Source organism: Trachypithecus francoisi, unplaced genomic scaffold (genome assembly GCF_009764315.1).
Source record: "Trachypithecus francoisi isolate TF-2019V2 unplaced genomic scaffold, Tfra_2.0 Lachesis_group11, whole genome shotgun sequence".
NCBI classification, from domain to species: Eukaryota; Metazoa; Chordata; class Mammalia; order Primates; family Cercopithecidae; genus Trachypithecus; species Trachypithecus francoisi.
The window spans coordinates 11,500,380-11,520,558 of record NW_022681456.1 but is presented as its reverse complement, the minus strand read 5'-3'; the positions used below and the strand labels follow the sequence as shown (position 1 = coordinate 11,520,558).

The window sequence follows — 20,179 nt, the reverse complement described above, 5'->3', positions numbered from 1 at the left end:
CACTGCACTTTAGCCTTGGGGACAGAGGGAGACTTGGTCTGAACAAAAGAGAGAGAGAAATGAAGCCGTGTCATTGACCCAGGGTGCAGCATGGATGAACCTTGGAAACACAATGCTGAGTAAAAGAACCAGTCACAAAAAGATACACAGTAGGATTCCATTGCTGAGAACTGCCCAGAACAGGCAAATAGAGACAGGGAGTAGGTGAGTGGTGGCCAGGGGCTGCGGGAGGCAGGAATGAAGGCATGACTGCTACTGGGTACAAGGTTTCTTTTTAGAGTAATAAGAATGTTCTCCCAGCCTGGGCAACATGGTCAAACCCTGTCTGTACTAAAAATACAAAAATCAGCCAGGTGTGGTGGTGGGTGCGTGTAATCCCAGCTAAGAGGTTGAGGCAGGAGAATCACTTGAACCTGGGAGGCAGAGGTTGCAGTGAGCCAAGATTGTGCCACTGCACTCCAGTCTGGATGACAGAGCGAGACCTTATGTCCAAAAAAAAAAAAAAATTAGGTAATTGTCGTCCAACTCTGAATATACTAAAAATCACTAAATTATATACTTTAAAAGAACAAATTTTATGGTATGTGAATTATATCCCAATTATTAAAAAAAAAAGAGAAGAAGAAAAGGAAAGAAGGTGGGGTGAGGTGGCTCACGCCTGTAATCCCAACACTTTGGGAGGCTGAGGCGGGCGGATCACAAGGTCAGGAGATCAAGACCATCCTGGCTAACACGGTGAAACCCCATCTCTACTAAAAATAAAAAAAAATTAGCTGGGCGTAGTGGCAGGCGCCTGTAGTCCCAGCTACTTGGGAGGCTGAGGCAGGAGGACGCCGTGAACCTGGGAGGCGGACCTTTCAGTGAGCCGAGATTGCGCCAGTGTACTCCAGCCTGGGCAACAGAGCGAGACTCCATCTCATAAAAGAAAAGAAAAAGATGGTTTTGAGACCAACTGGCTGTTACTATGGGCAGGTTCCCTCTGGGAGCCTCAGTCTCTCCATCTGTAAAACAAGGGTGACGGAGTCTCTGCCTCACAAGGCTGTGACAATTCAGGGAGCTGGCACTGTGCGTGGAAGCTCCACCCTGGCTGGCATGTAGAGGCGCTGCTGGGGGGCTCCACAGCTGCTGGTGCCATCCGAGTGGGGCACAGCCATGCCGTGAGGCTGTGGGCTGCTGCTGCCCTGCCTGAGGGGTTTTCCTTTCTCTGCAACAAAACCCAGGGGAAGCGGCCAAGTACGTCTTGGGCATTTGGCCCACGTGCCAAGCGTTTATTGCCTGGCAGACGCTTGACTGGGCGTCTGGCTGCTGGTCTGGCCACTTGAATGCCCAAACAAAGGCTCTTTTAGGCCCTGGGCCCATGCTCGCCTGCTGCCCAGAGCCTGGCCTGTTTCCACGAGGGCAAAGGCTGCGCACATCTGTAACACCCCTCACGTACCCCCCTCAAAGAGGGTAAACGTTGTCAATGTGCAGCCAGAGTCCCTTGCACAGGGACCTCCAGGGCCTTCCGAAGGCAAACCTGCGCTATCCAGAGGCCCAGGGTTCCCCGAGGGCCTGGGAGTCTCCTTTTCTCCCACCTGCTTTTGTGTTCATCTCCCAGGGCCACCGTAACTAAGTACCGTAGACTGGGGGCTTAAAACAGCAGATATATTTCCTACAGTTCTGGAGGCCGGGTCTGTCGCCTTCAAGGCTGGATCGGCCCAGCCCCACTCCATGGTCACCATGGAGGAGGACGGCCCAGCCCTGTGCTTTGGTCACTATGGAGGTGGACGGTCCAGCCCCGTGCTGTGGTTACCATGGAGGAGGGAAAGGAGGGCGTGGCAGGGCTGTGCTGCTCCACAGTTCTGGAGGCCGGCGGTCTGAAAGCAGGGCGTGGCAGGGCCGTGCTGCTCCACAGGCTTCACGGAGGGAGGACTCTTCCTCACCTCTCCAGCTTCTGGGAATTGCCAGCAAGCCCTGATATTGCTCAGCCTAAAGCTGTGTTTCACTTGTCTCTGTCTCTGTCACCACGCCACACGGTCTCCTTCCCTAGTGTAAGGAAGCTAGACGCTGGATTTAGAGCCCATCCTAACACAGTATGACCTCATTTTAACTAATTGCATCTACAAAGACCCCGTTTCCAAATAAGGTCACATTCTGAGGTCCCAGTGGACATGAATTTTGGAAGGATGCTATTCAACCCAGTATACCTTCCATAGGCTAAAAATGGGGCAGAGGAGGGGGATTGGACGGGCGGTTCATCTCTGTGCTGGTGCCCCTGGGAAGCCTGCCCTGCTGTTTAACCTTAGGCAAGTGACTAACCTCTCCCAGTCTTAGTTTCTTGACAGATACAGTGAGGGCGACAGGAGCTACTAGGCAGGGCAGCTTGGAGGGCAGAAGCTGTGTCTGGAGACTGGTTTGACTGGTGCCTGTTTATTAGCACTGGTTAGCGTCACTGTTTTGTGCTAAGACTGGGTACACATGAAAAGGCTCACAGCTTCATAGCCATTGCATCCATGGAGCAGGATTCTCTTTTCTTCCTCTTGCCCCCCTTGGAATGGTTTCCTGGCTAGGCTCCCCCCCCAGAGGCCCTTCTTGGTACCACTAAGCCCGCAGCTGGGCATGGCCAGCAACCTGCAGGGTTCTGGGTCCAGTTCTGCCACTCATGAGCTGTGTGACCTGAAGTGGAGTCCTGAGCCTCTCTGTGTCTGCCTCCTCAACTTTTCCGCAGGCTCCCGGACATCTTCCACCAGTACTACCTACTTAGGCGTTTGGAGGCTTTGGTGAGGCGGCAGGAGAGTTGGAAGCCTCCTTCTACTGCCTTCAGGCCAAGAGGCTGTGCCTGGTTAGGACTGTGCTCTATCGGGTTTGACCCAGGCTAGGAAAGAGGTAGTCAGAGTTAAGTTTGGCTTGAGTGGGCTTGGGTTTGGACCTCACTCCAGTGCTTGCCATCTGCATGATCTGTAAAATGGGAAGTAGTACTGTCTTAGTGTGGGGTGGCCTAGAAGAGACCCCCAAGACAAGCATTTTAGTGCCAGTCGTTTATTCAGGAGGTGATCTCGGGAGACACTGGTATGGGAATAGGAAGTGAGATGAGAAAGCATCCTGCGGGCAGCTGGGGCTCAATACTGCTAGGGAATGAGGGGACAGCGTAGAACATGCCTCAGAGTTATCCCACCTGAGGGGGAGGGAGCTGGGGTAGTTATCCACCAATTGCTATCAGCTGGGGCAGTTGAGGACTGTCCCCAGAGGGTGTTAATTGCTCCACCCTTCTGATCTGCACCTGGCACCAGCAGAATAGATGCTGGTGGCTTGATAAAGCCCCCAGGAACACCCAGAGTGGCGGGTTCTGGCAGTTGGAAGTCGTGCCGACAGGGATGTGGTAAGTGCACCTGCTTTAAGAACCAGTTCTGTGGTGTCCAAGGATCTAGAGTGATCGTCTATGCAAAATGCCTGCAAGGTTGTAAGTTCCCAATAATTAGTCCCTGCCTAGTGCTGAATAATGGTCCCCAAAGATGTTCATGTCCTGGTCTCCAGAGCCTGTGAATAAGTTACCTTATAGAAGGGACTCTGCAGATGTGATTAAGACTCTTGAGATGGGCTGGGTGTGGTGGTTCATGCCTGTAATCCCAGCCCTTTGGAAGGCTGAGGTTGGAGGATCGCTTGAGCCCGGGAGTTCAAGACCAGCCTGGGCAACATGGCAAAATCCCGTCTCTACAAAAAATACACAAATTAGTTGGGCGTGATGGCATGCGTCTGTAATCCCAGCTACTTGGGAGGCCAAGGCAGGAGAATCACTTGAACATCAGAGCAAAAACTCTGTCTCAAAGGTGGAGGTGGAGTCTTGCTACGACCAGTCCAAGCTAGTCTCAAACTCCTAAAGTCTTTGTCCTTGACCCCAACAGGGAAGGTACCATGTACCTCCCAGTGTCACACAGACTTATCCAGTATGGGAACAGAAATGGCTGTTGGGTGCAGTCTGTCTGCATAAAAGGGAAGGAGGGAAGCCCCCCCCCATCTCCTGTATTTCTCTCCCTAAAGTGGGAGATGCTTTTCACCAACTATAAGGACCCTGGGGGCAAAATGAAAGGAGGATGCAACTGCTTTGAAGCTTTGTGACCCTACTTTGTGGTTGCAGACAACAGACACTCTGCCCACACCTTGCTGAGCCATTGCTCACAAAGTTCGTCTCAAGAGAGTTAGGCACAGACCCTGGAATCTCAGGGCCTTGGTTCAAATCTGGCTCTGCCTCTTCCCGGCTGTGGGACTGTGGGTGAGTCAGTTCTCCTGAGCTGGCACCCCCCACCTGGAGAGCAGGGAGAAGACATGTACCTCCTGCGCAGGCTGCTGAGGACACTAGCTGAGGACGGTGCCTGAGAGTAACAGGGCAGTACATGGTGCCCGTCATGACTTTGGAAGCACCACAGAGCGTCCACAGTCTCAGAAGCACAGCTCTGAAGACATCAGAGGCCAATATGACTTGAACAGGAAATGAGTGTGGCAAGGGAGGGAGCTGGGCCTCCCCGGGGCGGGGTCACTTATTTATTTTTATTTATTTATTTATTTTTGAGACGGAGTCTCGCTCTGTTGCCCAGGCTGGAGTGCAGTGGTGCGATCTCGGCTCACTGCAAGCTCCACCTCCTGGGTTCATGCCATTCTCCTGCCTCAGCCTCCCGAGTAGCTGGGACTACAGGCGCCCACCACCACGCCCGGCTAATTTTTTGTGTTTTTGGTAGAGACGGGGTTTCATCATGTTAGCCAGGATGGTCTTGATCTCCTGACCTTGTGATCCGCCCGCCTTGGCCTCCCAAAGTGCTGGGATTATAGGCGTGAGCCACCGCGCCCGGCCACTTATTTATTATTTATTTATATTTTTGGGATAGAGTCTCACTCTGTTACCAGGCTGGAGTGCAGTGGGGTGATCTCAGCTCACTACAACTTCTGTCTCCTGGGTTCAAGCGATTCTCCTGCCTCAGCCTCCTGAGTAGCTGAGATCACAGGAGCGCACCATCACGCCCACATAATTTTTTGTATTTTTAATAAAGACGGGGTTTCACCATGGTGGCCGGGCTGGTCTTGAACTCCTGACCTCAAGTGATCCACCTGCCTCAGCCTCCCAGAGTGCTAGAATGATAGGCATGAGCCACTGCACCCAGCCCAAAAAAAAATTTTTAAATTAGCCTGATGCGGCACTGTGCACCTGCATTCCCACTTACTTAGGACCCTGACTGAGGCAAGAGGATCGCTTGAGCCCAGTAGGTTAAGGGCTACAAAAGGCCATGATCACGTCACCGCACCCTAGCCTGGGTGACAGAGTGAGACTGTGTGTCTAAAAACAAAAAAAATTGCCAAAAACAAACCTTTGTCAGCGCCTCATTAAAGAGACTGGCAGTGGTGGGGAGGCCCTCAGAGGGGCGTCTGTCATTGGCTGTCTCCCAGAGTTCTTTTCCCCAGGGATGCTCATGGTGGGTGGGCCTCCCCACCTCACAGATTGCAGGGCTGAGGCTGGTGGGGCTCTGATAATCCCCACACAGCGGTTTGCCAGCCCTTCATGCTGACCAGGTACAGCAGGCTCCACAGCCTGGATCTGTCGCCTTCAAGGCTGGATCGGCCCAGCCCCACTCCGTGGTCACTATGGAGGAGGATGGCCCAGCCCTATGCTTTGGTCACTATGGAGGTGGACGGTCCAGCCCCGTGCTGTGGTTACCATGGAGGAGGAAAAGGTGTTCTTCAGTTAGTGTTACAGACAATGTGGCACACTGGGATTTTTTTGTGTATGTAACAAAGTTTACAGATGGTTTAAGGGGACAGAGGGAGTTTATAGCTTAACACTGCAGACAACCTAAAATGGAACATCTAGTCTCCTGGCTTTGTTTGTTTGTTTGTTTTTTGTTTTGAGATGGAGTCTCGTTCACCCACCTCGGCCTCCCAAAGTGCTGGGATTACAGGTGTGAGCCACCGCACCCAGCCAAGTCTCCTGTTCTTTTTTTTTTTTTTTTTTTTGAGGCGGAGTCTCGCTCTGTCGCCCAGGCTGGAGTGCAGTGGCCAGATCTCAGCTCACTGCAAGCTCCGCCTCCGGGTTTACGCCATTCTCCTGCCTCAGCCTCCCGAGTGGCTGGGACTACAGGCGCCCGCCACCTCGCCCGGCTAGTTTTTTGTATTTTTTAGTAGAGACGGGGTTTCACCGTGTTAGCCAGGATGGTCTTGATCTCCTGACCTCGTGATCCGCCCATCTCGGCCTCCCAAAGTGCTGGGATTACAGGCTTGAGACACCACGCCCGGCCCAAGTCTCCTGTTCTTTTTTTTTTTTTTATTTTTTTTTGAGGCGGAGTCTCGCTCTGTCGCCCAGGCTGGATGGAGTGCAGTGGCCAGATCTCAGCTCACTGCAAGCTCCGCCTCCCGGGTTTTCGCCATTCTCCTGCCTCAGCCTCCCGAGTGGCTGGGACTACAGGCACCTGCCACCTCGCCCGGCTAGTTTTTTGTATTTTTTAGTAGAGACGGGGTTTCACCGTGTTAGCCAGGATGGTCTTGATCTCCTGACCTCGTGATCCGCCCATCTCGGCCTCCCAAAGTGCTGGGATTACAGGCTTGAGACACCGCGCCCGGCCCAAGTCTCCTGTTCTTAAAGTCCTCCCGTTAGTGTTAGTGGTGGTGGTATTCACGTTCCCTGCAGCCAATCCGAACGGGTCTGCAGCGATCTCCATTCTTGCCTCCTCAGAAGAAAGAATTTGACTGAGGGACATAAGGCAGAAGAAGAAACAAGTTTTACAGCAGGAATGAAAGTCTATTAAAAAGCTTGGCCGGGTGCGGTGGCTCACGCTGTAATCCCGGCACTTTGGGAGGCTGAGGCAAGTGGATCACCTGAGGTCAGGAGTTTGAGACCAACCTGGCCAACGTGGTGAAACCCTGTCTCTACTACAAATACAAAGGTTATCTGGGCGTGGTGGCAGGCGCCCGTAATCCCAGCTACTCTGGAGGTTGAGGCAAGAAAATCGCCTGAACCCGGGAGGTAGAGAGGTTCAGTGAGCCAAGACTGCACCATTGCACTCCACCCTGGGCGAAAGAGCAAAACTCCGTCTCAAACAAACAAAATGCTTTAAAGCAGGAATGAAAAGCCACTGGGCATGGTGGCTCATGCCTGTAATCCCAGCACTTCGGGAGGCTGAGTTGGGTGAATCACTTGTGGTCAGGAGTTCGATACCAGCCTGGCCAACATGGTGAAACCCCATCTCTACTAAAAATTCAAAAATCAGGTCAGGTGCAGTAACTCACGCCTGTAATCCCAGTACTTTGGGAAGCAGAGGCAGGTGGATCACGAGGTCAAGAGATCGCGACCATCCTGACCAACATGGTGAAACCTCGTCTCTACTAAAAATACAAAAATTAGCTGGGCATCGTGGCGTGCACCCATAGTCCCAGCTACTCAGGAGGCTGAGGCAGGAGAATCACTTGAACCCAGGAGGCGGAGGTTGCAGTGAGCTGAGATCGCGCCACTGTACTCCAGTACTCCAGCCTGGCAACAGAGTGAAACTATGTCTCAAAAAAAAAAAAAAAAAAAAAAGCTGGGTGTGGTGGAGCATGCCTGTAGTCCCACCTACTCGGGAGGCTGAGGCAGGAGAATTGGTTGAAACCGGGAGGCGGAGGTTGCAGTGAGCCGAGATTGCACCACTGCACTCCAGCCTGGGTGAGACTCTGTCTCCAAAAAAAAAAGTAAAGTACATTTGGAAGAGGGCCAAGCGGGCATCTTGGAGGACAAGTGTGCGGTGTGCCCTTTGACCTGGAGTTTGATATGCTGGCAGACTTCCGGGGATTGGCGACCCTCCTTCTGATTCTTCCCTTGGGGTGGGCTGTCTGCATGCGCAGTGGCCTGTGAGTTGGGAGGGGCGCGTGCACCGTGTGTTTCCTGGAGTTGCGCACATGCTCACTTGAGGCGTTCTTCCGTTTGTCGGTGGCATGTCCCTGAAAGGTCATGTACCTGTCATTTTGCCTCCTAGTGCACGTGCTTGAGCCCACTTGCCCAGCTCCTGAGATCTTACCAGGAGGCTGCTGATCACCAACTTCATGCTTTTCCTATCTACAGGAAGACTGCCTTTCCCTGGCACTGAGTGCGGCCAATTATTATTTTAGAGAGACAGTTAACAACCACTTGACCATTACCTGATGGTCGCCTGACATTCCTGGGTGGAGGGGGCCCTGCTTTTGTCTGACTAGCTACCTACTCTAACACTGTAGCATCACAGACGGTGGGGCCCATAGGTAATTTTTGTGTTAAATACGTGTAACAATTTACAGATGCTTTAAGGGGACAGAGGGAGTTTATATCTTAACACTGCGGGCAACCTAAAATAGAACATTCAGTCTCTCATTCTTTTGTGTTTTTTTGGGACACAGTCTCGCTCTGTTGCTCAGGCTGGATTGCAGTGGCACAATCTCAGCTCACTGCAACCTCCACCTCCCGGGTTCAAGCAATTCTCCTGCCTCAGCCTCCTAAGCAGCTGAGACTACAGATGTGAGCCACCACACCCTGGTAATTTTTGTATTTTTAGTAGAGATGGGGTTTCACCATGTTGGCCAAGCTGGTCTTGAACTCCTGGCCTCAAGTGATCCATCCATCTCGGCCTCCCAAAGTGCTGGGATTACAGGCAGGAGCCACCACGCCTGGCCAGGTCTCCCATTCTTAAAGTCCTTCTGTTAACATCCCACCAGAAATTTCACATCACACGGGAAGAGTTGAGAAGACAGACAGGTTGCCCTGGGCTGAGTGGTCAGGGAAGGAGGGGAAGACTCAGCTAGAGCTTGAAGCACAGGTGGGACTCAGGGAGAAAGATGAGGAGGTGCAGAGGCATTTGCAGGGTTGGGACAAGATGCCCGAGAGACCAAGCTCCCCCTGCCTCCCTGGTGTCATAAGGGCTTCCAGAGGCAGTGTGTGCTGTGGGCAGCCCTCCGCCTGGTTTGCTGCTCTGTGAGGTGAGGGTGGGATGGCTGTGCCTGGTTCTTATGCCCGCACCCCTCCGGGGGGCTGTTTCCTTGCACAGGGTGACTGATGAAGTCTTCAACTTCCTGCTGGTGTGGTATTACTGCACCCTGACCATTCGGGAGAGTATTCTCATCAGCAACGGCTCAAGGTACCTGGGGGCCTGGCTTTGTGGGGAGCACAAGAGGAGTCAAAGGGAAATGTCACGAGGGGCATCAGATGGGGGCCGGCACCCTCAGGCTGTATTCCTCTCCTCCTTGGGGGGTTGCTCTGTAACTGTTCAGATCCAGGAAGGTGGAAAGCTGATGCTGCTGATGCAGCAACTCTTGTTTCTGATCAGCCTCTTGCTTATGAGCAACAGAAGACCTAACTCAGACTGGCTTAACACAATAAGAAACATATTTTCTCATAAAAAGAAGTGACTGGGACAGGCGCGGTGGCTCACGCCTGTAATCCCAGCACTTTGGGAGGCCGAAGTGGGCGGGTCACGAGGTCAGGAGATGGAGATCAGTCTGGCCAACATAGTGAAACCCCATATCTACTAAAAATACAAAAAATTAGCTGGGTATGGTCCCAGCTACTCAGGAGGCTGAGGCAGAGTAGTGTGAACCCGGGAGGTGGAGGTTGCAGTGAGCTGAGATAGCACCATTGCACGACAGCCTGGGGACAGTGCAAGACTCTGTCTCAAAAAAAAAAGAGGTGACCCATTGTTCTGCCTTCAGGTAAGGCTTGATCCAGGTGCTCTCCATCTCTCACTTCTGCCTTCTGTGTTGCATTTATCTCAGGCTGCAAGTGGGGCACCCAGCAACTCCAGACTCATGTCACTATAGCATTCCCAGCAAACGGAGCATATTCCTCTCTTCCAAGACTCTCACTGGGTCGCAATGCCTATGTCCAGGTGCAGAATGGATCATGTACCTATCCCTGAACCAGTCACTGTTACCAGGGATTGCAGTGCTGTGACTGGCCAGACTTGAGCCTCACACCCACCCTGATAGCTGTTCCTGGGAGTGGAGAAGCTGAGTGTCAAGAGAGGAATGGTTCCCCAGAGGACAACTGGGAGACCATTACTCAGAGGATGGATGGGTTTTGGTGAGAAGAGTAGATGGGTGGTCTTCCACGGGGAGATATAGGGGAGAGTGGACAGGTGAAGAGGGTATTAGGCCAAACCTGCCCCACCAGAGAGATGATGCTGGGGAGGACAGAGGCCAGGCTAGGAGTGTGGACTCCTGGGTTCTGGTCCCAGTGCCGTCACTGAGCAGCCGTGTTATCCTGGGCAAGCCATGTCTCCTCTTTGGACTGTTTCAGAGTCCCATGGGGGAGTGGACATGTCATAGTGGCGCTGAGTGAGTCCAGGGAAGACTGGGCATTCCCTTGGTCCCCATCTCTGAAGGGCTCTGAGTGCGAGAAGCCCTGTTGTTTTCTCTCAGTCTCCTTCCTGCCCTGCCTGCCTCTAAGCTGAGTCTTGAGACCCAGTTAAAACCCATGACTTGCCACCTGGAGGACCTATTTTCCAAACGTCTAATTCCTTCTGGGGGGCCACTAGAACCTTGGCATGCCATTCTTTTTTTTTTTTTTTTTTTTTTTTTGGAAACAGAGTCTTGCTCTGTCGCCCAGGCTGGAGTGCAGTGGTGCAATCTTGGCTTACTGCAACCTCCGCCTCCCAGGTTCACACCATTCTCCTGCCTCAGCCTCTGGAGTAGCTGGGACTATAGGCGCCCGCCACCATGCCCAGTTAATTTTTTGTATTTTTAGTAGTGACGGGATTTCACTGTGTTAGCCAGGATGGTCTCTATCTCCTGACCTTGTGGTCCGCCCACCTCGGCCTCCCAAAGTGCTGGGATTACAGGTGTGACCACTGTGCCTGGCCAAGATGGAGTCTTGTTCTGTGGCCTAGGCTGGAGTGCAGTTGGTGCCATCTCAGCTCACTGCAACCTCTGCCTCCTGGTTCAAGCAATTCTCCTGCCTCAGCTTCCCGAGTAGCTAGGATTACAGGTGTGTGCCACCACGCCCAGCTAATTTTTATATTTTTAGTAGAGACTGGGTTTCACCATGTTGGCCAGGCTGGTCTCGAACTCCTGACCTCAAGTGATCCGCTCGCCTCAGCCTTCCAAAGTGTTGGGATTACAGGCGTGAGCCACTGCGCCCGGCCAGCATGCCATTCTGGTTCCTGTTCTTTCCTGAAATAAAAAGTAACAAGCTCCTGCTTCCTCCTTCCTCCTGGGAACTAGTGAGGAACGCCCAGGAGCTGCACAGCCCCCACCACCTAATGTGCCACCTTCCCGCTTGTTTGCCTTGTGGTCTTTTATGGCAGGTCCCTGCCCTATCGTGAACATAGAGCCTGGAGGTAGGGACAGGAGCCCCCCTCCTGCCTAGCCTCCTGAGGGCAACAGGAAGTCTCAGGAATGCAGCCTTGTAGCACACAGCCATTTAGAAAACATCAGTGTGTAGGCCGGGCATGGTGGCTCATGCCTATAATCACAGCATTTTTGGGAGGCAGAGGTGGGCGGATCACCTGAGCCCAGGAGTTCGAGACCAGTCTGGGCAACAAAATGAGACTTCATCTTTACCAAAAAAAAAAAAAAAAAATTACCTGGGCATGGTGGTGTGTGCCTATAGTCCCAGCTAATTGAGAGGCTGAGGCAAGAGAATCACTTGAGCCTGGGAGCTTGAGACCAGCCTGGGCAACATGGCAAGACCCTGTCTTAATTTAAAAATTAAAAAATTAACCAGGCATGGGCCGGGCGCGGTGACTCACGCCTGTAATCCCAGCACTTTGGGAGGCCAAGCCGGGTGGATCACCTGAGGTTGGGAGTTCGAGACCAGCCTGACCAACATGGGGAAACCCCATCTCTCCTAAAAATACAAAATTAGCTGGGCGTGGTGGTGCATGCCTGTAATCCCAGCTACTCAGGAAGGCTGAGGCAGGAGAATCGCTGCAACCTGGTGGGCTGAGGTTGCGGTGAGCCAAGATCGTGCCACTGCACTCCAGCCTGGGCAACAAGAGTGAAACTCAGTCTAAAAAAAAAAATTAGCCAGGCATGGTGGTGCACACCTGTGGTCCTAGCTACTCAGGAGGCTGAGGTGGGAGGATTGTATGTGCCCAGGAGGTTGAGGCCGCTGTAGTCTAGCCTAGGCAAGTGAGATCCTGTCTCAAAAAAGAGAGTTCTCCCCAGCACTTTGGGAGGCCGAGACGGGCGGATCACGAGGTCAGGAGATCAAGACCATCCTGGCTAACATGGTGAAACCCCGTCTCTACGAAAAAATACAAAAACTAGCCAGGCGAGGTGGCGCGCGCCTGTAGTCCCAGCTACTCGGGAGGCTGAGGCAGGAGAATGGCATAAACCCGGGAGGCAGAGCTTGCAGTGAGCTGAGATCCGGCCACTGCACTCCAGCCTGGGCGACAGAGCAAGACTCCGTCTCAAAAAAAAAAAAAAAAAAAAAGAGAGTTCTCCGGGGCATGTGATGCCTCTGGCAATCATTAACACGTTAGTAAGAGTTACTCTGGGCAGCTTTTTATTCTAACGTGATGCTGTGGATGGGGGATGACCAGAGAGATGAGAGCAGCACCGAGCGGAGGTCTCTGCAGGCGTGGGGCTCTCCAGCAAAACAGAGAGGGCCATTAATGAGGCAAAAACGAGTTCCAAAGCCAGCCTCCCTTGCCTAACAGTTTAGCAGGAGCTTTTCAGCGTTCCTGGAGTTCACTCTCTGACAGGAGAGCAGGGATGGTTGTCTCTGAGCTTGTAATTCAACGTTTCGTGTGAGTCTGCTCTACCCTCCGTCTGCCATTCATCAGACATTTATTGAGCGTCTCCTAAGTACCGAACACTGAACTAAGGACTCCAAGATAACTCACACACTGCCTTCTGGGAGCACCCACAGAGGTTTTTTTTTTTCTTTTCTTTTTTTTTTTTTTGAGACAGGGTCTTGCTCTGTCACCCAGGCTGGAGTGCAGTGGTGCGATCTCAGCTCAGTGCAACCTCTGCCTCCTGGGTTCAAGCAATTTTCCTGCTTCAGCCTCCCGAGTAGCTGGGATTAGAGGTGCCCACCACCATGCCCAGCTAATTTTTGTATTTTTAGTAGAGATGAGGTTTCACCATGTTGGCCAGGCTGATCTTGAACTCCTGACCTCAGGTGATCTGCTCACCTTGGCCTTCTGAAGTGCTGGGATGACAGGCGTGAGCCACCGCACCCAGCCCAGAGTTTTTTTTACTGAAGACCTTTTCATGGCAGATATGATTCAAGGAACTTGAGGTTGCAATGGAACGTTTCCTCCAGGCCTGTCTCCCCTTGGTGGTCTGAGGAAGGGGTTTGAAGGGGCGAGTGGAGTCTGGAATAGGGCCTCTGGGCCCGAATAGATGCAAACAGATGCGTTATCTTCTATTTAGGGTGGTCTAAAAGTATTTGTGTTTTGCAGTCATTTTTCGCACCAACCTAATAGAATGACTACAGGAGCTGGGGCCAGCTTGTGGGGGAGGGGGCAAGGCAGCTTGTGGGGGAGGGCGCGAGTCATTAAATCCTAGTGACTCAAACTTGTGACTCATCTTCCACATCTGTTGGAGATTTAGCCTCCGCCCTCCCCCAGCTCCTCCTCAGGGCTGATTGATCCTGGGGGCAGGCAAGGGAGATGCCTTGGAGGCCTCCCCTCCCGCTCTTTACCAGGGAGTAGCTCAGAAGCCCTTGCAGGAGAGCCTGTGTGGAGGCGTGGGAGGTGAGACTGGGATGAACTCTAGTTTCTCATCCCGAAGCATCCGCTCAGGGCTGGTGCGCGCCGTCAACACCCCACGGTCTTTGTTGAAGTGACCCAAACCCAAGTTCTGCCATGAGGAAGGGTCCTGGGGCCACCACGGCATTCCAGAGACAGCATCGCTGAACCCTATGGGCCTTCTGGGTGCTTGCTGCCCTCTTTTGGTCTGATGGAGGCGCTTTTGTCCAGTTCTGGCTGTACCTGAGATTTGAATTGGGACAGGAGATGTGGCCAGGGGAGCAGGTAGGGGTGGGGACTTCCGCACCGGGAGATGCAGCCACCCTCGGTTTGTGTCTGGTGCCTGCCAAGTGAGATGCCACTCATCAGCTCAGCACAATAAGCAAGTCCGCTTCTCCTGTAAACTTGAAAATGATGGAAACTCATCCCATAGGGACTAAACCTGAAGGGGTCTCATGGGCCCATGTCACTGGGAATTTCCGTTCAAGGAGGTCAGAAGGGCTCAGGCAGTGTTCGTGGCCTGGTTCCAGCTCCCTGTTCCGTTTTCCCCTGCAATGACTCCCAGCGGCCCCCAGGTGGGCCTCCCGCCACAAGTAACCCCTGGGCTGACAGACCTCCCTCCACCCCAGTTGGAATCTTGACACAGACTTCTGATTGGCCAGGCTCGGGTGACCTACTGATCTCTGAGAGCCAGTCACTGTTGCCAGAGGGCCGCAGAGGGTCCTGATTGGTTGGCTGGGGGGTCATGTGCTTGGGTATAAGACTGAGCTCTATCCCAGTGGCCCGGACTGAGTGTGGGGGTGAGGTGGTTCCCCACAGGGGCAAAGCAGATCTGCAACTGGGCAAAACAGCTGATGTCTATTACAGTTAGTTCTGGGCCAGAATGAGTAATGACTTGGTGATCATGTTTGCTTTTCTAGGGAGCCAGCCTAGGGTGCCTGCCTCTAACTGGCTTTGTTTGTTTTGAGAGAGAGTCGCTCTGTTGCCCAGGCTGGAGTGCAGTGGTGCGATCTTGGCTCACTGCAAGCTCCGCCTCCCGGGTTCAGGAGATTCTCCTGCCTCCGGCCTCCCGAGTAGCTGGGACTACAGGCGCCCACCACCATGCCCGGCTAATTTTTTGTATTTTTAGTGGAGATGGGGTTTCACTGTGTTAGCCAGGATGATCTCGATCTCCTGACCTCATGATCTGCCCGCCTCAGCCTCCCAAAGTGCTGGGATTACAGGCTTGAGCCACCGCGCCCAGCCTCCCCTGCAAGCTTTAACTAATGTGGTGAAATGGGCCCAGAGAGTGACTGCAAATGGGTGTAGGTTTCTTTCTGTGTTGATAAAAAGGTTTTAAGATAGATTCTGGTGACAGTTGCACAACTCTGTGAATATACTAAAAACCACTCAGTTGTACGCATTCAATGAGTGAATTGTATAGTATCTGAATTACATCACAATAAAACGGCTATATAAGCACATGTGCACACAACCAGCCCAGAGCCCTGGGGTGTGCAGATGGACGCCTGGGCTTGTGACTGCCGGGCCAGGGAAGCAGCGATTTCTAGCCTCACCCGATGTCACTGAGCTGTGTTTATTGGTGGCATCTGTCAGAGCGGGGCTCTGGGCAGGGCAAGCTGTGAAATGAAAAGCTGCTGCTCAGTCAGCCTTGTTGCCTGGAGTCTGTGTCTGCCTCAGGCTGCTCCTAGACAGAGGGCATTTCTCAGGGGAGCTCTGGGAGCAGGACAAAGGAGTGTGGCGCCAGCCAAGCGCTGACGGCTGACATGTGGCTCTGCAGAGCTCTGGGAGGTTGCAGAGAGACTTCCTGGTTGCTCGTCAAGCTGGAAGTCGGGGAGTCTGGCCAACTGCCTTTGCTGTCCGAAATTTGGGGGCTTCTTAGACTCTGACAGGCGAGACTAGGATACATGGGTGGAAGTGGGGGTTTTCTGGGCACAAAGAAGTAGATGGACATCTCACCCTGTCCCCATGACCTCATGTGGCACCTGCAGCAATCTCCTGTCACCTCTATGCTGGTGGCATCCAGATTAGCTACTGCTTTCACCAGTCACACCTCCCGGACATCATTCATGTCAACATTTATTGAGTGCCTGTTGTTTACCTGGTGCTGTTAGTGCTATGAACACAGAGCTGCATAAAACCTTGCCCCTCACCATAACTCCTGGGGAACACACAGGCCGTTGCTTGAAAAGCCAATTTATGCCCAGAACTTTTGCACGGGCCGACAAGGGAAGAGCGATGGTTTAGATCCAGTTGCGTTCTTACAATGTGTGTATTCTGGTTGGAAGGTTTTAAGATGGTTCCAGCCCACTTATTAGGGAAATACATACTGAAACCTCAATGACATGCCAGTTTTCACCTAGTAAGTTTGGTAACAATTTTATTTTATTTATTTATTTTTTGAGACACGGGCTCCCTCTGTCGCCCAAGCTGGAGTGCAGTGACGCGATCTCAGCTCACTGCAATCTCTCGCCTTCCAGGCTCAAGCCATTCTCCCACCTCAGCCTCCCGAGTAGCTGAGGACTACAAGTGTGCAGCCCCACGCCCAGTGAATTTTTTTAGATATTTTTTGTTTTTGTAGAGATGAGGTTTTGCCATGTTGTCCATGCTGGTCTCCAACTCCAGGGCTCAAGCAGTTGTCCCGCCTCAGCCTCCCAGAATGCTAGGATTACAGGCGTGAGCTACGGCGCCCGGCCGGTTTAGTAACAGTTTTAAAATATGGCATCCACTGTTGGTATGGGTTCGGGGACCCAGATTCTCTCTTCCGCTGCGGATGGGAGTGTAAATTGGGATGGCTGTTTGGAGGGTAGTTGGACAAGGAGCAGCACACACTCCTTGACCCATCCACCCTGCCTCTGGTAGCCACTGTGGAGAAACAGTGTCTTTGCATTTAGGGGACTTCCACAAGGACATCGTGACAGCGTTGAGAGCAATAGTGACGGTTGAGAAACAGCCAGAGGCCGGGCACAGTGGCTCACACCTGTAATCCCAGCATTTTGGGAGCTGAGGTGGGAGGATCACTTGAGGTCAGGAGTTTGAGACCAGTCTGGGCAACATAGCAAGACCCTGTCTCTACAAAAATAAACAAAAGAAACAGCCAAGTAGACCATGGCAGAGCCACACCTTGGAATGTCATTTGCCATTTAAGAAGCTGTGACATGTCTGTAGGTCCTAGTCTAGGTGTCAAGAAAGCAGGTGCCAAGATGATTTTAATGAAAAAGAAAGCCTAATCCAGCTTCTCCTGTGAACCAACTCAGCCCCGAGCACATCCTCAGAGTTCCGCCTTTTGTGAGTGGACCCATTTCCCTGCCCAGACCCAAGAGAGTTCTGGAGGGATGAAGGTTAATGACTGTCTCCATGAGCATCCCCAGGCTCCACTGCCCAGTCCTGGCGAGGAGGGAGTTGGCTGCTCCCGGGTACATTTGGCAAGTTGCTGCCATGTGTTTGGACAAGAGGAGCCCGGGGAGGCCAACCAAGGCCTGAGACACACTCTGGGACGTCGAAGGGTACAGGGTTGAGGGTCCAACTCCTTCCTAGGCTGCTCCTGATGCTGGGGGTAGGAGGTGACAACCAGGCTCTACCCAACTGTGGATCAAGAGCCCCCGGCTGGGCCGGGTGCGGTGGCTCATGCCTATAATCCCAGCACTTTGGGAGTCCAAGGCAGGTGGAACCCCTGAAGTCAGGAGTTCAAGACCAGCCTGGCCAACCTACTGAAATCCCGTCTCTACTAAAAATACAAAAATTAGCCAGATGTGGTGGCAGGCACCTGTAATCCCAGCTATTCAGGAGACTGAGGCAGGAGAATCACTTGAACCCGGTAGGCGGAGGTTGCAGTGAGCTGAGACTGTACCTTTGCACTCCAACCTGGGTGATAAAGCAAGACTCTGTCTCAAAAAAAAAAAAAAAAAGGCCCCAGCTGGGGGAGCGCTGCATTCTGGAAACAGGGTCCCCACAGCCTCTGGACTGGATAGATGAAGTCCAGGGCTGGCCAAGGGCCTCCTGTCACTGAGATGGCAGGAGATGGGCCTGGGGTGTGTGGCTTCTGGGGATAAGCTGCCTCTGAGATGGTGTGAGGTGCTGCATGTGGCGTCCATCAGCCTCTGCTTCTGTACAGCACAATGTCATAGCTGCAGTCCTGTGTAAGAGTGTATGGCCAGGCACAGTGGCTCACGACTATAATCCCAGAACTTTGGAAGGCCAAGGCAGGAGGATTGCTTGAGCCCAGGAGTTTGAGACCAGTCGGGCAATATAGCAAGACCCTGTCTCTGAAAAAAAAAATATTAGCTGGACTTAGTGGCGCAGGCCTGTGATCCCAGCTACTCAGGAGGCTGAGGTGGGAGAATCGCTTGACCTGGGAGGTCAGGGCTGCAGTGAGCCATGATTGCACCACTGCACCCCAGACTGGGTGACAGAGCAAGACCCCGCCTGGAAAAAAAAGAGTGTGTGTGTGTGTGTGTGTGTACATGTACATGTGTGCTTATTCAACACATTTATTGAGCAGCTGCTTGGAACCTGCCACAAATAGATTGTTGAACAACAGAGACAAGACCCTGCTCAATCTAGAGGTGACATGGGGTGGGAAAGGGGGCAGATCACAGGAAGAAAGGCACATAATTGCAGACAGCGGTCCGTGCCATCAAGGAGATGAAGCGGGGCAGTGTGATCTGAGCGGGGCCATCGGGCTGGTTCAGATAAGGCGGTCAGGAGGCCTTTGTGAGGTGACAGCTAGTCTGAAGCTTGAACTTGGACCAGGAGCCAGACAGGGCAAGGTCTTGGAGCAGAGAGAGCAGCAAGTCCGAAGGCCCTGGACGAGCCCGCTGGGTGTAGCTGTAGGAGATACCGCTTGCTGGGCGTCCTAAGCCACAGAGTGTATTTCCTCGCAGTTCGGCGGCCGGAAGTCTAGGATGGAGGTGCTGGCGGGGCTGGTTTCTCCTGAGACCACCTCCGTGGCTCACAGATGGCATCTCCCTGTGTGTCCTCATGTGGCCTTCTCTGTGCACGAACAGCCCTGGCGTCTCTCCCCTTCTTGCAGACACACCAGGCACACTGGACTAGGGCCCACCTGTGTGACCTTGTTTTACCTCAGTCCCCTCTTCAAAGGCCCTGTCTTCAAATACAGTCACGGACGTTCTAAGGTGCTGGGGGGCTCAGCTTCAGCGCAGGAACTGGGGCCAGTGTTCAGTCCGTAGCAGGCCCTGAGGTGGCAGCAGGCAGGCTTGGTGGGTTCTAGGAGAGCCCACATGCCTGGATCGCCTGCGTGCTGGGGAGAGGACCTAGTGGGGAGGACAGGGGCCATGCCTGGAGTACCCACGTGCTGGGGAGAAGACCAAGTAGGGAGGACAGGAGTGAGGCTTGAAGGAAGGTGAGGCTAGGGGTGTGCTCTGAGGGTTGCTGGAAACCACTGGAAGCCCAAGTGGCAGTCTGGGCTAATCTGCAGCTGGTTTGTGTGGGATGGTGCAGCCCTGTGGGACAGAGAGAAGGGCAAGGTCAGGGTTCCAGTCCGTTTCTTACTCTAAGAAGTCTCTGAGTGCAGAGTAGCCCCTGATGCATAGGCGGGGCCTCAGCGAGACACACGCCTGCCTTGCTCTCCCCTCCTGAGCACACTTCCGTTCTCTCCCTCTCCGAGAATTAAAGGCTGGTGGGTGTCTCACCACTACGTGTCCACGTTCCTGTCCGGAGTGATGCTGACCTGGTGAGTAGCCCCTCGCTGGGCCCCTCCAGGCCTCCCAGGGAGTAGAGCCTGGGGCCCGGGAATGGGAAGGGGTCTGATCCTGACGGCGGTGGTGGGGGGCTCCAGGGCCACATTGGGAAAGTATGAGCCTGCAGCTGGGCCAGGCTGCTGTGCCAGCCCCACCCAGCCCGTGAGGAGTTTCTCCAGGGAATGGTTTCAGGTGTCCCTGACCAGGGCAGAGGTAGCGGGGCTGCAAGGCTGGAGGGAGCAAGTGAGGCTGGGCACTGAAGGAGACCGCGGAGGACAGAGGGGTCACAGGGAGTTAGCGCTTCTGCACGGCCATGTGGACTCCTGTGCTTCTAGAAAAGAAGATGGGATGACCTTGCCCAGCCCCAGGGATGGAAGGGCGGAAGTTGGGACCTCAGTTTGACTTTATACACCTTTTCCCCTCTCCTGGTTGGAATGGAGTCGGGGCGGAGAGGAATGTCTCATTTCACAGTGGGCCCACCTTTGTTTTCTCCTACCTTCTCTCCAGGCCTAATGGACCCATTTATCAGAAGTTTCGCAACCAGTTCTTAGCATTTTCCATTTTTCAGAGTGAGTGACTGTTGCCTGGATTTGGGGGAAGGGGCATGGTTTTCTGAGACTTTCACCAAGGGAGGGCCCCAGCTGACATCAGTGCTTGCCTGTGTGGCAGGGAGACCAGACTGGGGGAGAGGGTCCCAGAAATCCAGAAAGAGCTGTCCCCGCCCCAGGTCAGCTCCACCCACCTTCCAGCCCCCAGCACTGCCTGCTCCTTCCCCAGGCTGGAACCCTGCCAACTGTGACCTTCGGGAACTGAGTAGCACTGGGG

The 20,179-nt window shown here is 53.4% G+C and overlaps 1 protein-coding gene across 7 annotated transcripts in view; it reads left to right on the top strand.

Annotated features, from left to right (window-relative positions):
* Positions 1 to 20,179, top strand: part of TMEM120B (transmembrane protein 120B) — a 65,683-nt gene that overhangs the window by 41,160 nt on the left and 4,344 nt on the right. For all 7 annotated transcript variants that reach the window (XM_033220335.1, XM_033220337.1, XM_033220338.1 and 4 more), the window contains exons 6-8: positions 9,012 to 9,101; positions 19,282 to 19,347; positions 19,862 to 19,923. In XM_033220335.1, coding sequence (XP_033076226.1) covers positions 9,012 to 9,101; positions 19,282 to 19,347; positions 19,862 to 19,923 — 218 coding nt within the window. The remainder of the gene's footprint in view (positions 1 to 9,011; positions 9,102 to 19,281; positions 19,348 to 19,861; positions 19,924 to 20,179) is intronic.